Source organism: Squalius cephalus (assembly GCF_949319135.1).
Source record: "Squalius cephalus genome assembly, chromosome: 24".
In the NCBI taxonomy this organism is placed as follows: Eukaryota; Metazoa; Chordata; class Actinopteri; order Cypriniformes; family Leuciscidae; genus Squalius; species Squalius cephalus.
The window spans coordinates 25,883,629-25,901,351 of NC_137145.1; the positions used below are offsets into that span (position 1 = coordinate 25,883,629).

The 17,723-nt window shown below is 40.9% G+C and overlaps 1 protein-coding gene across 4 annotated transcripts in view; it reads left to right on the forward strand.

Annotated features, from left to right (window-relative positions):
* The first annotated feature begins 371 nt into the window (after positions 1-371).
* The window catches only part of palm2akap2 (PALM2 and AKAP2 fusion), a 117,861-nt gene continuing 100,509 nt past the window's right edge, over positions 372-17,723 (forward strand). For all 4 annotated transcript variants that reach the window (XM_079862132.1, XM_079862133.1, XM_079862134.1 and 1 more), the window contains exons 1-2: positions 372-878; positions 12,722-12,913. In XM_079862132.1, the coding sequence (XP_079718258.1) occupies positions 12,873-12,913 (41 nt within the window). In that variant the 5' untranslated portion in view covers positions 372-878; positions 12,722-12,872. The remainder of the gene's footprint in view (positions 879-12,721; positions 12,914-17,723) is intronic.

Sequence of the window (17,723 nt, forward strand, 5' to 3'; positions counted from 1 at the left end):
CCTTCAGAAATCATTGTGATATGATGAAACATTTCTGATTATTATCAATGTTGAAAACAGTTGTGCTGCTTCAGATTTTGGTGGAAACCATGATACATTTTATTTCATGATTTTGTGATGAATAGAAAGTTCAAAAGAACAGCATTTATTTTGAAATAGAAATCTTTTGTAACATTATAAATGTCTTTGCTGTCAATATTGACCAATTTAATGTGTCCTTGCTTTATACAAGTATTCATTTATTTCCCCAAAGTTAGTTTTAAATGGTGTATATAACAATGTGGTGATCAACAGGACATTAAAGAAGATGTGAACTAGCTTTCTGGTCTCTAGTGCTGATGCGAGTCATCCTGAACGACCTTAAATAGATTACTGATGAAGTGACAGTGCAAACGGTGACTGCTGAAAGGCCCCTTCACTGCAACTACAACGGAAACATTCCAGAAAGAGCAGTCAACAAAGCTAACATTGTATCAGCGTGTGATATCTGTGGCTCTGTCGCTTACATAAATGACCTTGTCCATTACGCCCCCATTTAGAGTTTTTTTTTTTTTTTATGCTGTATAGGAATCTATGCCACTTTTGTGAGAGTGTTTTTGTACTGTGATGTGTTGTGAACATGAGGAACATGTCCAGTCAAAAGGTCTCAAGGTCTGCCAAAAACGAATCCAACCAAATTAACGGCAAAAGGTACAGCGCACGCTCCTGATACTCCTGGTAAGCCGAGACGGGCCTTGGGAGTCGGGACCACTGCTGTGCCTCCTCGCTGGGCAAACAACTGAGACGGACACTTTCAACTGTCAGCCATCCTAGGAATGCAGAGGGTCATGTAACACTACAGCGCTCAGGGAGAGTGGCTTACTGCAGACCTGAAAGAAGTGAGTATATTAGTATTAGCACCAGCTTTGCTCTTCTCAATTTGGTTATCCTTCACTTGCTTGTGTTGTTTTCTTTGAAGAATGAATTAGACACAGATCTAATCAAGGCTTGGAACATAATCTTGTTTCATTGTTCAAAGGTAGTTTGTTATATTGCTGCCACAGTCTTTCAGAAAATTATATTCAACCATACTTTGAAATGTTCATATCAACATAGGAGAGAGAGAAGTGTCAATAGTTCAGTCAAAAATTAAGATTCTGTTATCCTTTACTCATTCTCATGATGTTTCAAACCTGTATGCATGTATTTCTTCTGTGGAACATAAAATAAGATACTTTGAATAATATTTCAATGGTTTTCGTCCATACAATGAAAGACAAAGTAGTCCAAAAATAAATTTGGACTTTCATTAAATGGCCAAGAAAGAAAAAATCAGACACATTTTGTCAAATATAATTTACAGAACAAAGACATGTATGCAGGTTCAAAACATTATGAGAATGAGTAAATTAAAAAAGGTTTTTTTTGGGGGGGGGGGGGGGGGTCTATATCTGTAGTTTGTCTTGTAGAGCTGGGGTTTTCAAACAGGATGCTAGAGGGTTCGTGGAAAATATATATATATATATATATATATATATATATATATATATATATATATATATATATATATAATAAAAAAATAACTATTCTACTAAAGAAATAAAATACATAATTATTAAAATAAACATAAATAATACATTTAAAAGAACTATAGTGAGTAGGGCTGCACGATTAATCGCAATTTACATAAAATCACACTTAGATCGAGTTTTTGAAATCGCAAAGGCTGCGATTAATTTTTATGCGCAGCTTGTCATTGATGTACGGCTCTGTAAACACTGCTCCATCTGAAAGCACTGTGAGTTTGAGTCACTTATAACGTGCATTTGAAAAAGCAACACGCGTCAAACATCTTTCCAAACATGAGAAGGATTTATGAACCTCTTGTCCAACAAAAGACAACATTTAATAACATGCTTTTACTTCAAACTCACTTGAGAATGGACAATGGACTTTACTCAAGGACAGTTGAGAATCGTTCTGTGAGATGATGTGGCTTCTCTCACAGAATAAGGCAGTTGTGTGTTTATTAGTCATGTTTAATCAATCAAAACATTTCAATCTTCTGTTTATTCAGCTTAAGCAATAGTATGATGCCCATAGGGATCTCCTGGAATGATGTGCATTATTGTACTTCTGCGGCTGGGCATATTTGGCGTGTCTGCCTGAGAGCGCCCTCTGGTGTTCAGTTCAGCCATGCTGCACTGACAAGCTGTGCATAAAATAATCACAGCCTTTGTCAAATCGCAGTTTCATTGCGATTAATCGTGCAGCCCTAATAGTGAGTGTAAAAAAAAAACAGTAACATAACATAGAAACTAAATATTTCCATTTCCAAATAATATTTCACTAGTCACAGCTGTGTTGTAGCAAAGTAACATTGAGACAGGATCTAAATGCTGCAGTCAACTTTAATAAATAATAAATCAAAATAACAAACACTTAGGAGATCAAGATAACGTGCAGGAGAAACACAACCATTATACACAGACGAGAACTGAGAACACACTGAGGGCTATAAACACACCGGTTAACTAAGGGAGGAAAAAAGAGACAGGTGGGGCAAATCAATCAAACAATGAATTACCATGGAAACAAAAGACAAACACAGGAAACACAGAGATACTTACTAAATGTCTAGGAAAACAAAAACTTAAACTAGGCTGCTTGTTACATTATTCCCCCTTCCAAAAAAGGTGCATCCTTGCACAGTAACAGTCCAACGGAGGAGGGGGCTCTGGTGAAGGACTCAGAGCTGGCAGGAGGAGACACCAAGGAGGGATGAGACGAAGAAGGGGGAGGCAGGGAGTGAGCCCAAGTAGAGCCATAAGGACGTAGGCTCACACTGGAACCAATGAAGGGAAGAGCCATGGTGGAGCCAGGAGCCCGACCGACTGAGGTTGAGCCAAGAGTGGTAGAGCTGAAGAGACGAAGGCCCAGGGCGACACCAATGGACTGGATGGCGAAGGCTGAACAGCAGCTCAGCAGGCCGAGGTGGAGCTGGTGGGAGTGAGGGCAATGGTGGAGCCGGAGGGAAGGAAGAGCCCTGTGGAGCCAAAGGAGTGGAGAGACGAGGCATAGCCGGAGGACCGGAAGTTAGAGTTGTCAACGGGCCTGAAAATTACAACCCGACCCGACCCGGCCCGTGGCTTTTAAAGCCCGGACCCGATGTAACCCGACACATAAACATGAATTATCTGGCCGAACCCGGTCCGCGGCCCGACGCCGCGTCGGATTTTTTTTTTCTCTCATACACGTATTATCATGACCAGCAGATGGGAATTCAAATCAACCTTTAATGTTCACGCCTTTTAACAATACAAACAACTGAAACAATACACTTTAAATATATAAATAGGCTGTAGTAGCGACGGTGAATTCACCTGCGGCAAGTTTACTTCTCACCAACTCCATCTTCTTCTCCAGGCTTAAGGCGTGCACGCAGCGGCGTCAGGTCTGCCCCCGCCCCTCTCCATGATGCACGTTACAGGCAGCAGCCAGACTTTCTTTACGGTGAACAGCAGCGATGATTAATAAATGTTTTTTTTTTTTTTTTTTTTTTTTTACTGAGCGGAAAATATTAAGCCCGAGGTCCGACCCGACCCGAGTCATTTGATTATATTTTCGACCCGAACCCGGCCCGAACCCGCGGATCCCGTCGGGTTTGTCGGGCCGACCCGACCCGTTGAGAACTCTACCGGAAGTCTGTGACTGAACCAGGGTGATGACTGACCAAGATAGAGCCAGATGGATGAGGGAGCCTGGCGAAGCCAGAGGGATAACGTACCACAGTGGAGCCAAGGGAGAGTGGAGCCAAGATGGAGCCGAAGGGTCAACAGGCCGAGGTGGAGTCCAGGGCTAAGAGGCCCGAGGCGGAGCCAGGGGATCAACACACCAGGGCTGAGCTGGAGACCTGGAAGCCCAAGGCAGATCCGAGCAGCTGGGTGGAGCCAGCGAAGGAAAAGCTAAGGGGTTGGAGGGAGCCTGCGGAGACGGGACAGAGGAGCTGGCTAATATAGATAAAGGAGGAGGGAGTTGGAGGCTGAGTGGGACCATCAGCAATGAAGGAGACTTGGAACTAACCAAAGCAGGAGACTTGAAGATGGGCAGAACCATCAGCAAACAAGGAGACTTGGGCGGAACCAGCAGTGACAAAAGACACAACGGACTGGATGGGACCAGCGGAGACTGTAGGGATTGCTCTCACACCTGGTCAGACTCAGCTATAAGCTCGGGCTCTGGGATGAATATAGCATCTTGCATCTACTCAGGTTCAGGCTTCGTGGTGAGTGTGTGCTCGTGTGCTGGGTCTGTGGTGGGCTCTGGCTTAGAGTTGGTCGTGGGTGTGGCAGGAGGCTGAATGGACTGAAGGTCCAGGGTGAGTTGAGCTCATTGAATGGCTGGTTCTTGAGTTCTTGAGTTCTTCCTGAGTTCTTCCTCCACCTCACCCACAGTAAACGAGGAGATACGTTTTGAGAAAACCAGTTCAACAAAATTCATAACTCGCCTCGACGACCATCAACAAGTAAGGGAACAAGTTGTTTAATGTGACTTATTAATCCAGTCCAGTAAAAGGAATTCAGGGCGCTGTCGGGGGAGTGGGTATAGAAAGCTAAATCCAGAAACACACTGGTATGGTCCTCAAGGGAGCGCTATTGATGGTACATATAACACTGAAGCTTTAAAGCATGTATCAAGTTTGCAGCGCAATTTCTCACGAAGCTCTGTGCCGGAGACGTATTATTTTCAGAGAAACACGTGATCAATGAAAATCAAAGCCTCACTTTCTTTCCAGTAACGTGATTACTTGATTTAGTGTATCGGAATGTTTGAACCCAGACCACCACTCTACAGGTTTATGGAAGTTAATTTACTAACATTTTGACATATTAGCCTATATCCTATATTTCATTATTATATATTTTGCCAGATAAACAGCTAAAAAACATAAAATAATTAGAGTATTTATACTCTATTATATTTACTCTATTTATTTATTGCCTCAAAGTACTCTGTTGGTATTATTATAATTTGTATCATTATAATTATTGTTGTTGTTACATTTAATTTATTGCCACACTTTAATGTGTGAATTATATTATCAGAAAACTAAACACATTTAGCGTTCTCAAGCTTTTACTTGTGCTTAATGGATAAAGCAACGAGCTGCGCACTCGGGCTTACTTCAAAGCATTTGTCACTCTTCACCCCATAGCTACCTTTCTGGGAAAAAGTATTCATGTAATTAATATTAAAATGTGTATATTGGCAACTCACCAACGTATGATATAGTCTATATGCTTACCCATGTGCAGTTTGTAGATAGTTCTACAATGACAGGCATTTGTTCAGAATTTTTTTTCAACTGTGCTACTTACAGTAATTACAGTATTATTTACTGTTTTACTGTGCAATGAATTTAAACATTGCTGAAATACAAAGTTCTGGCATGAAACTCTAGATGGCTCAGGCTAACAGGTCCTTTTACTCACCTGTTCATAATCATATCATTCTCTATAGCGCACAGCTGATTGGTTCCTGCTGTATCAGTAGCCAATGAGCTTGCTGCTCAACATTCAGATTCTTGTTATAACATGTGATACCCATTACCATGCCAATGACTCTGAGAGTTATCATGACAGAATTACTTTTAAGGCCAGATATATACATTTTCACGAACAGTATAAAGACAATTCACACATAGATTGCTGCTACAGATTTAAGCCGCATAGAGTCTTTAAATCTTTTAAAGGGTATGCTTTTCCACTTTTTCAACTTAAGTTAGTAATGTAACTAATAATGTAAGTGTAATGTTGCTGCTTGAGCATAAAAACGATCTGCAAGGTTACAAAGCTCAAAGTCCACTCCAAAGGGAGATAAGTTATTTAACAGAATTGTCACAGTGCGAAAAGGACCCAAAAGCCAAAGCTGGTTATGAACAAACAATGAACAAACAATAAACCGACAAAGAAGAGAGAACACGAGATCTAAATAGTAAGAAGATCAGGGCAAAGGGGGAACAGGTGTTAGATGGTGAGCGAGTGCGCAAACGCTGATTGAGATAGTGGACAGCTGTGTGAGAAGTGAGAAGGAAAACAAGCTGAGAAATCAAACCTGACTGCTGACAAAAATTTTCAAGAACTACAACGAATGGCTCGTTTGGACTACAATGCGATTTTTCAGGATCTTATGAAGTCACAATGTTACTCATTTAAATAATCCGCGCCCACAGAATACGCAAAAAAGTGGACGAGGCCTGGTTGACCTGCACTAGAGAACATGAAGAGTGTTGCTGCAATGTCAAAGAGGTGCTTTTTTTCCCACACCGGTTCCAAAACCCCTTTGTTTGGCCGTCTTAAAGCAGACACACTTAAGTGGTTAAAAAAATTATTTTAACACGGTTCCCAAACATTATAACCCCAACATTTAATATTTTATGGAGAACAGCTTGTTTTCTGTTTCTTTTGTGAGCTCTCGCTTTTGTAAGAAGGTTCACCGCTCCTTAGGAAAGTTAACCATGGTTTTGTGATCGAGTACTGTTTGTATTACCTTAGTTTTTAGACAAATATCATCGTATCGGTAATGTATATGAAAATTACAAAAAACATACCACTCTGAAACATCCTGTGAAATCCATGCTTGCAAAGTCTGTGCATGAAATCCGTTCTGCACGATCCTCTTGTTCATTACCATTGTCAGGGTCTGAATCGAGCTTGAATTGGTTTGAAATTGACGCCATCCTCAATATTTACACTAGAGAAGTTAGTTAAGAACTCGCAGTTATGGAGGGGCCGGACATTTCCTGAACACGCACTAAGCTCTACCAATCACAACACACTGGGCCAGCTAACCAATCATAGCGTATTTCAGAAGGAGGGGCTTCATCGAAATGAAACTGGAGAGAGGTGCAATAATAATGTAAAATATGTGAAGAATAATGTGTTTTTTTTGAACAATCAAGTATGAAAACATATATTTTAGTTCACCCCAAAAACAAAATCAAGACTTCCTATAAGGGAATAATAGGACCCCTTTAAATATATACTTTTGTAAGCAAGATGCACTAAAAGTATAGTTAGTAAATAAGGCAGCCAAATAAGGCACAAACAACTGAAGTCTACAACAAGCATTCCAGACATATAGATAACTCAAGGTACTAACTTCACACAATCACAAACATCCAAGTATGTGACACTCAAGCATGCAGATTGCAGAAAGTCTAAACACGTCAGCTGAATGTGACCTTGGTCTTGTCTTTTAAGAGCAGCCCATTTCAATCACACTGTCTGAGGTAATATTGCAGCTTTATTCCAATTAAAATGACACTGAATTGACATGCAAAACAAGTTATTTGGTCTTGGTAAATGCTTCCTAGTCAAAGTGATTTACATGTATAGACAAAGTGTGCTTTCATTTTCTATACCGACACCTACGCCGATACACTTATTCCTTACTGCCAACAGTTGTTCAACCAGACATCTGGTCAAACTCTTTTGTAACAAGGACAGGTGGCGGGGAACAGTGTATTGTAGTATCATTTAAAATATAATATAAAAATTTATAAAAATAAAGAAAAAATCAGTTTTTACAACAAACAAAAACATTACAACTGTGGTTGCCAAAATAACTCTAAAAATACAGTGAAAATGTAAACAAAAACATCCTGTAAATTTGACAAAATAAATAAATAAATTTAAATTAAAATTTAAAGGGACAATATGTAACTTTTGGCTCTCTAGCAGTTAAAAAACGTCTCGGTTACTAATGTAACCCTCGTTCCCTGATGGAGGGAATGGGAGACATAACGTCGACGTGACCACGTAATTGGGATCACTTCAGGGAGCCCTATCATCTTCGAGTGTCTACAGAACGAGCCAATGAACGTTGGCGTGCGTAAATCGCGTCACGTGTCCCGCCCCGCAGCGCAGGTATAAACAGGAAGCGGGTGCACGCACACATTGTTTTTCGCTGAGGAGCCGAGATAGTGACGGCGGTACAGTGATGGTCAGCAACGGTGGCGACGGGACATTACATCTCCCGTTCCCTCCTTCAGGGAACCAGGGTTACATTAGTAACCGAGACGTTCCCTTTCAGTCGCTTACGTTCAACGTTTATATATGCTATAAAGCCAAAACAATCTCTGTTACTTTCTTTAATTTCCTATTATCACTGTAAAGCCACTTTGGAACAATCTACATTTTTAAAAGCGCTTTTGTTACGATTCTTCTCAAAGATCGCAACAAATGGGGGCTCGTCCTAAAACAGTAATTAGTTAACAAATGAGAGTTTGTTTGATTAAAATGTAGGCATTGTTTAGCTCATTTGGTAGACTAGTGCTCTGTTGGATGATAATGTGAAAAAGTTAATCTTGTTTATTTCGCATTATTTTGAAGATGCACGTAAATCTTTGATTAGATTATGTTTGAGATGTCCCGTAAGTGCATGTTATTAAGGTACGGATGAAACCTTATTCATTTTTCCCCAGTAGGTATTAGCAACGCTTTGCGTTGATTTGTTATTTTGCCTTTTTTATTTTTGTGCAGGCTTTTGGGTGAAGCACACCGCCGTGGCTACGGATTGGGCTGTATTGCTCAGTTTCGAAACCAGCAGTATTTGGTGTTTAAAGTTGCTTTACTCTTGGTAGCTGCATGAAGATTAGGCATAGAATATGTTAGTGGGTTGTTAGGTAGGGTAGAAGGGGAGAAGTTGAATGAGTGTTTTTGTCCGTTGCTTATTAGGTTTTTAAAATGCACTTACTTTAATTTGAGAGTGTAATTAACAAGTTTAAAGGTTAAAATGACGTCCGTTGAAGAATTTGTTAAAGCTTCGTCGGAGGACGTGTTAAATTCGTTTGTGAAGCACGAACACGAACTTGTATTTTAAAATTGGTGATGTGGATAAAAAAATAAAGAATGAACTTCGTTCTATTGTGAGAGATTGTTTAATCGAAAATAATCTTTTGATCATTTCCGCAAAGAAAAAACATGACGTTGAAATAAAAATTTCGTTAGATATTTTTTCAGGGTTGTCTTTCGAACAGAAAAAAGAGATTTTGCAAATGCAACAGATTCACGATAGAGATTTGGTCATGGAAACTAAACGGTATGAGTTGGAGATTGAAAAATTAAGAACAGATAATTTACTCAAACAACGCAAAATTGAATTTGCACAGGAAAAATTAGAGTCTGAAAAATCAGAACGGGAGTTTGAGCTGCAGGCAGAGCGTTTGCAATTACTAAAGGAGGGTATCTTAGCCCCAGAGGGTGGTGAAAAGTTCCATTCGTCTGGCAGTTTTGACTTTGCCAGTAATTGCCCATTTGTTACGATTCTTAAAGATCGCAACACTATATAAATGAAGATGACTTGACTTGACTTTGCTTGCCTGCTGGTTTGGCAGTGGCCTGGACCGGCGGGGTCGACTTTCTGCAGCTTGGTCCACGCTGAGACCTAGGTGGTTGCTGCTGTTAAGGTTTCGTGGGAGCGCAGGACGCCGCAGAAGGTCGCCCTCGGCGACGAGCAGACGGAGGGTCAGGATGTGTCGGATGGCCTCCGTCTGCTTCTGGGTGGCCGAGAACTGCTGGGCAAAGCTCTCGATCGCGTCGCCGAACAACCCAACCTGGGAAAGCCATCCAGGAACCAATATTTATCGGTGTTCCTCCTATCAGCCAGGTTGAGCCAAAGGTGGCACTCTTGGACCACCAAGGTGGACATCGCCTGACCGATGGAACGTGCGATTTCTTTCGTCGCCCGGAGGGTGAGGTCAGTTGCCACACGGAGCTCCCAGAGGACCCTACACCCTTGTGCATGTCCATGAGCGCCTGGTGGACCTGCAAGAGCGCCATGGCATGCAGGGCGGAAGCAGCCTGTCCACAGGCTTTGTAAGCCTTCGCTGTGTAAGCTCCTCATGCACCTCCAACTGAGAAGGTTTGGGATGTGGTGGAGGGTTCCACTCAAGCCCGACCTTCTCGGTGGCCAGGGAAAGTATAGCCGCCCATTCTGGATCGGACTCGGGCAACGCTACACTCCCCGAAGGGGGTAACAAAGCCAAATCCTCATCTCCAGAGGTCTGAAGCTCCCCCTCCGATGCTGCGACCGACATCTGATTGTCAGGAGGAGCCCCAAAAGACACGACTGGTCGTTCATGAGAAGGACCAGCACACTCTTTTGGAAGCTCCAGCGGCGGCTTCATTTGTGAGGCGAGAGGGGCCCATGGAGATTGCCTCGGCAGGGAAGCCCTCACGGTAATTCTCAAATCACCCTGGCTAAGCGCCGAAGTAGGCCTATTCTGAGGTCTAGAATAGACACTAGATCGGGGCATAGGCGAGGGAACTGCACATCCCTTGAAGTAAGCGAGTCTCGATCTTAATGCAACCATAGTCATATTCCCACAATGGGAACATGAACTATTCACAAAAGCTACCTCAGCGTGCTCAATGCCCAAACACGAGAGGAACTATTGTGGCCGTCTGCTGGCACCAGGGAACGACCGCATCCAGAAACGCACAGGCGGAATGACATCCCGAAAAGGACGCAGTGGCATGCCTATGTTGCACTTTTGTGAAGAAAAAAGAAAAGAAAAAATACTCACAAACTCTCACAGTGTTGAGGCACCCAGGGAATGGCCGCTCTGTACTGTGTACACTGAGGGAAACACCCACCGAACCGACACAAGCTCTTGCTGTAAAAACAGCAGTTGTTGAACACAGAAATGTTCGCGGCCACTCGTGGCACACGCCGTCACACCAACACTGTTTAGAGAGTCTTCAACACACAGTAGCAGTCTGTAGAGTTCAGAGATGAACAGGAAGCTCGGCTCCGAAGTGAAAGACAATGTGTGCTTGTGCCTGCTTCCTGTTTATACCCACGCTGCGGGGTGGGGCGCGTAACGCGATTCACGCACACCAACGTTCATTGGCTCATTCTGTAGACACTCGAAGATGATAGGGCTCCCTGAAGTGATCCCCATTACGTCGTCACGTTGACGCTACGTCGAAAGTGAGCAACTGAAATGGAACTAAACTGCATTTTGTGGAAGAACATTGTTTTGGTTGTGCTTTGGCTCTGCGTGACTATGCGGATATGATTATCCTACAGCTCATTAAACATTCACTACAAGGCTTACGAGATATAAACCAGTTTAGATGGAAAGATCTTAAGCTGACTAGATGAAGACATTACTGTACCCATAAATAGACACAGTACTTACTTGAAAATAAATTCCAGCACAGCGCTCCAAAAACCATAATTAAATAATCTTCACAATAGATAATGCTTTACAATCAACTCTGTTAGAGAGCTTCATATGACAATTTATCTGTTCAATAAAATACCTTACTCACCTCTTGAGTAATAAAAACCCCATCATCTCCGCGTTGCTTTTAGAACATTTCAAATCCATCAGTTCTCACCATCTCCGAAAAGTCAGAAAGTCAGCGGGGCAAAGCAAAATGATCTGCCAATGGGGTAAGAAAAATAATCTTCTTTATTTCAATTTGAATTAAGATTATTAGAATAATCTTATATATCAGTTTTGCAGTGTAAATGACACGAAATGCAAGGTTGAATCTATTACAGTGTTTTGCAATTTTACAGTATTTTACAATTACAATTTTGTTTAACAGTGTATAGCTTTTTAAATATATTAAATTAGTTTTTATTTTTGTATTTTCTGTTCTCATTTAAATGAAAATTTAATTTGATTTGATCAAAGTTTTAGTGAATTTGTTGTTTTTGTCATTTTTATTAGCCTTTGATTTTTTTTTTTTAAATATGTTATTAATATGTTTTAATATAGGTTTTTGTTTCAGTTTCAGATATTTTAGCACATTAAGTTAAACTAAACGAAGATGAAAAATTTTGTTCTAGCAGCCAGCTGAAATAAAATAAGGCGTTTTATATTGCAGTTTATTTCAGTTGTTATTATTTTATTTAGAGTAACACAAATATTTTTATATGAATTAATTTTAGATAACTGTAATAACCCTGGGCGGGGGTCATTTAAAATTCAGACAGTTTTAGTCATCCTTGATTATTGTATTTTGTGAAAAGAAATGGATTTTTCAGACACATATGTCCTAAAAGTGCCCCTGAATTGATGAAATTAAAGCACAATTTCCACAAACAGACAATCAAACACGTTTAAAATAACAATTATATAATGTAAAAAATAGGTAAAAAAATTGTAATGTCATTGTGATCAAAAAATGTACTCTTTTCAGAATGAAAACCCCTCGTGGTGTTAATTTGTTTAGTTTTTTTAAATGGACAGAGGTTTTAGGTTTAGGGGTGAATATTCATGGTTCACAACAAATCATACATTTTCATACTAATCTGATTTGTACTGATTCATACAAGTTGCCAACTCATACAATAAATACAAATTCCCATGAATCTGAGGTTTAAAGCTGCAGTATGGAAGTGTTTATGGTTAAACGTGAACAATTAATATAATCTGTACAATGTGAGCATGTATTTTTACTGTATATTACTGTATAGCAGAGTGAAATGGATTAAATATGGAATCATTAAATCTGACTCTTTCAGTGTGATATATCTGTTACACAGCTTAGGACTTAACTGTAGATTTACTGACATATCGCTAATCAGATCTGCTGTAATATTACATTCTCAAATTAAAGTTAAAAGAGAAGCCTGCTCTCTACCAATAAAATCAGACGTTAAACAAATGTGACCCTCCCTCCTGTCTCTCTCTCTCTCTCTCTCGTTCTCTCTCATCCTGCAGGCTAGACAGAGCGGATGTAAGCTGCAAGCATCCAGCATCCATCTGAAATCTCAGGAAAAGCTGGAGAAGATCCATCTTTCCCAAGGTGAAGCTGGTAACGGCAGCGGAGAGAAGACGAGGAAAGGAGGAGGAAGAGGGAGAAGACGCGACCATGATGGGCACACCTCTCCGGAGGAAAGACCCGGTATACGAGTGAGTTCTTCCATTTTTCCTCGCCCTCCCTCTGTAGGGTTGGACATCACGGACGGGTTGCCATGGCAACGGCAGCCAGGGCAGCAGGAGGATGATGATGATGATGATGATGCAGCTGCTGTCTGCAGTCATAGACTCCTCCTGAACAGCGCAAATGCATGTATTATGTCACAGTGTCATTGGCAATGGAATTGTAAGAATAAATGAACATACAGTGATGTATGATGAGATTGAATTAAGATAATGTAGACTTTTTACTATCTTATCTTTTGGGGTGTTGGCCCTTATTCAATAGTAACTGGATGGGCAATTAATGTCAGACTTGTAAAATAATAGGGACAACCTGGAATATTCTTAAAGTCACAAGGTTGAAATTGCAAGCTCCAACCAGTGTTGCATTTCCTGAAATCATTGTTAGCCAACTACGGTCGCGAGTCCTGTCATTAGCAACATAGTTCAACGATTCGGTGTTTCCTGAAACCATTCTTTCAACGAACATTCGTGAACAGTACTACAGCTTTATGCCCGGTACACATTGTACGATTTTGTGCTGTCCCAGATGACAGACGACCAATCGTGGCTCCTAAACGGTGGTCCTACATCGCACAGTTAGAGAGGTTCAAAGACAGCCAATGTCACGGTCTTGCGACCAAAGATAGTCTGCGATCATTTTTTGTCAGTGTCATAAATTTAGCATGATCATCTCACAGTGTGTTTGCTGCTGCGACCTACGTCTACTGACTCGCCAATAAAACTGCAACATGAAATGGCTTATTGATCAACACGACATGGCGCAAAAATTTAAAACTACTTTCCTCAAGCTCCATTTGCTAAATATATTATGACTATTTTCCCTAGCCATGACCACATCCATATTCTCCTCTTCATCTTCTGTGGATTTGAGCGTTACAGAAGTATTAAACAGCAAACTTACTCTAGCCCATAAGCCGATAAAAAGCCAACTATGGCGACTTCTGCTTCTGAGAACCCATTTCGTGAGGTCCATTGTTCGGCAAATTTCAGCTGGTGAAATCCAATCATCCATGTGATCAGGACTTTCACTTGAAGACAAAAGAAATTTTGCATCAGGTTCAATTTGGTCATGTGGATTCACCATGTTGACAAACAGAAAACTTAGTATGAAACGTGCACTATTGACAACAGACAATGGACCCTTTTTGACCCTTTTCACCAAAATTTTGCATATACATCCCAAGTTTTGTTTTAGCCATTTTGAGCTAATAAAACATAAGAATAATTAAATATTTTCTATGTGTAGCTGTATTCAGTAAATAACCATGTAATTAATGGGTAAAGTACAACCAGTCATCAATCGTGAAAAAAAGAAGAAGAAGTAAACGCCTTCAGGGTGATACGAGAACTAAGTAGTCGCTCTGGGGGGTTATTTTGCGATATTGATCAGCAGAATGTATATTAGTAATAAGCAATTACTTACAAATGATATTCAAAATGTAATGGACATTTTGGATCTCATTTGTAAGTAATTGCTTATTGATTATGCCAGATCGGTGCCAATGTGTTCCCTTGAAAACCTCACAACTGCAATGTAACAGAAAAGCTAAAACTAGGCTATGGGCGAGTTTACAACTGTAATTCACGTTAAACTGTCTGAATTTCCATTCAGGAATTTGCACAAACCACTAAAATTAGCAATTTATCTCGCCGTGGCTGTGTGACGGTGTTGCAGTCTCGTTTGAGAGTGCTGTCTTGATAATAAAGAAGGCCTGGAGCCATCTCACCAAAGAATGCCTTTGAGTTTGAACTGAGCACTTGTGTGACTGCAGCTGTCACATTCCAGACACATGCAAAATTAGCAGCAGTCACAGCACAGCAACTGGCGGCCTGTAGGATAAACACCACGGACAAATCCTCAGAGCTAAACACCACATTAATCTTATTTATAATGATATATGTGACATATAGCAGTTGTGTTTCCAAGTTGGTGTTCAAGTTATATTACCTGATATAGCAGCCCAATGAATGTCATTATTAGATTAAACTTGAAGGTGCAGTAAGCGATTTCTGAGAAAGTGGATCAGACCGAGCAGCACAACACACTTGTAGCCAATCAGCAGTAGGGGGCGTGTCCAAACATGATGGCGGCTGAGAGAGAGTGAGCCAATCAGCAGTAGGGGGTGTGTTCACTCATGCTGAGGGAGCAGAGAGAGAGAGCCAATCAGCAGTAGGAGGCGTGTCCACTCATGATGGGGGAGCAGAGAGAGTGAGCCAATCAGCAGTAGGGGGTGTGTCTAAACATGATGGGGGCAGAGAGAGTGAGCCAATCAGCAATAGGGGGTGTGTCTAAACATGAAGGGAGCAGAGAGAGTGAGCCAATCAGCAGTAGGGGGCGTGTTCACTCATGCTGAGGGAGCAGAGAGAGTGAGCCAATCAGCAGTAGGGGGTGTGTCTAAACATGATGGGGGCAGAGAGAGTGAGCCAATCAGCAGTAGGGGGTGTGTCTAAACATGATGGGGGCAGAGAGAGTGAGCCAATCAGCAGTAGGGGGTGTGTCTAAACATGATGGGGGCAGAGAGAGTGAGCCAATCAGCAGTAGGGGGTGTATCTAAACATGAAGGGAGCAGAGAGAGTGAGCCAATGAGCAGTAGGGGGTGTGTTCACTCATGCTGAGGGAGCAGAGAGAGTGAGCCAATCAGCAGTAGGGGGTGTGTCTAAACATGATGGGGGCAGAGAGAGTGAGCCAATCAGCAGTAGGGGGTGTGTCTAAACATGAAGGGAGCAGAGAGAGTGAGCCAATCAGCAGTAGGGGGCGTGTCCACTCATGCTGAGGGAGCAGAGAGAGTGAGCCAATCAGCAGTAGGGGGCGTGCCCACTCATGATGGGGGAGGAGAGAGTGAAGAGAGACTGTAGAAAGAGAGATAGCCGAGAGACATTACAAAAGAGAAAAGGTCAGGGGAATATGGTTATGATCAGGCAAGAGCTTTAGAACCCGAGACAAAATTAGAAAAGCTTTCCAGCGCTGGAGAGACCTGAGTGGGAAGGCCTGAAAACGGATGTGGAGGTTGCGTTGTTTCTGCTCCATGCGCGAGTAATATTGGTTTTGAGTGTCATTGTTTGTATGGAGCTGCTAGCCACTAATACCGAACACTTGCTTGCATAAACTCTTTTGTACTGAATGTTCATTTTTTGTTCTTCTTTGTCATTCGTTCATCATCTACGCTTTATTTTTCATGAAGCATTATTTTGCTACGCTTCAGCTATGATGAGGAGACATCCACTCTTGCATTGTGTTCGTGCATTTTGGGGGCGGAGCAATGAAGGGAGGAGTCTGTTTCAGATGTCAACAGGGTTTCTCATAAATCGCTTACTGCACCTTTAAGTGGCATTTATTTTAAAGAAAAACAGCAAAGCGCACTTTTCAAGTGGTTCACAGTAGTCTACAAGAAATGTATTAGGTTTTAAATGATTAAACAACACATGTATTGTTTGAAATGAAAATAATACAATTATACAACCTAGATGCTGCCATCTTTGCTCAATTTTGAATAGTTTTTGTAACCAGTCACCTGAGTCGGCTCGTAAATGACATTATCATGACGTAACTGCACGCAACACGCATCTCTCTCCATCGTACACAGTGTTCCATTGAGATGAGTTGTAGATATAGACGAGTCTGATTATAGATCTCTTTGGGAGGTACTGGAAAATGACAGTATGACAACACTGAGTGGTTGATGGCACCACAAGTCTAAAGCAGCAGACTACAAAAATATAAATTGAGACCTCCAAAAAAATCAAGGAATGGTAAAATATCTGCTATACAATGAAATTATAAAGTTAAAATGTTAATTCACTGAGAGTTAAGTATTATAATCCCAACTGACAGCACACTATTTAAACTGTTCAAAAGAAGCCAGACCAAGAGATGTGACAATCTCCAGAACAACTGCAGCCATAAACACAGAAAACAGCAGGCCATCGTTATCATTACAGGAGACAGACCAGAGTTGCATGAGTTGCTTGCTAAAGTTTTGGAGAAACTATACTCTCTCCCATTAACACCATTCCAACAAAGCTAAACTGTTTGCTCACCATCCTCTTGGAAAACAGCCCCTTGTGATTGTTGCTTATATTACACACACATACAAAAAAATAAAGAATGAAATGCTATTTTCTTAAAAGATTTGAAACACATATTTAGGCCTCACACACTTGTATTCCAATTTTTTTTTACTTTTCTGGAATACGCATGGAAAAGCGGTGGCTTGATTTATGATTCATGACAGAAAAACAATTACATACTGAACCACAAACTAAACAAAGCATGAATCATATGTGATCACTGTGGATGATGACTGTGTTTTCAATCACTGTTAACGAATGGTAATCATAATCACCCCTAAATCAGTGATTACTGCAGTCTTGACTTATGCAACTTCCAAACCAATATACTGCAAATAAATTACATACATTTTACAAGTACAGTAAACGATTGTAGGTTTAAAAAGTAATATAACTATTAATAAAAATGAATAAATGAGTTAATTAAGTTTACATAATTATCACGATTTGGTCTCGTCTTGGTCACGTTTCATGTCATTGTCATGTTTCTGTGTCTTGTCATGTGATTCCCTGTTTGTCATTGGTTAATTGTCTGATCATTGTTCGCAGTTGTCCCTTGTCTTGTAATTATTCTGTGTATTTAAGCCTTCATGTTTGTCATGTGTCTTTGTCAAGTATTTTTTCATGTAGATCTCTGGTTGTAAGTCTATGTTCATGTTCCTGTCTTCATTTTGAGTTTTCATGCCACGCCATGTTTTTGTTTCATGTT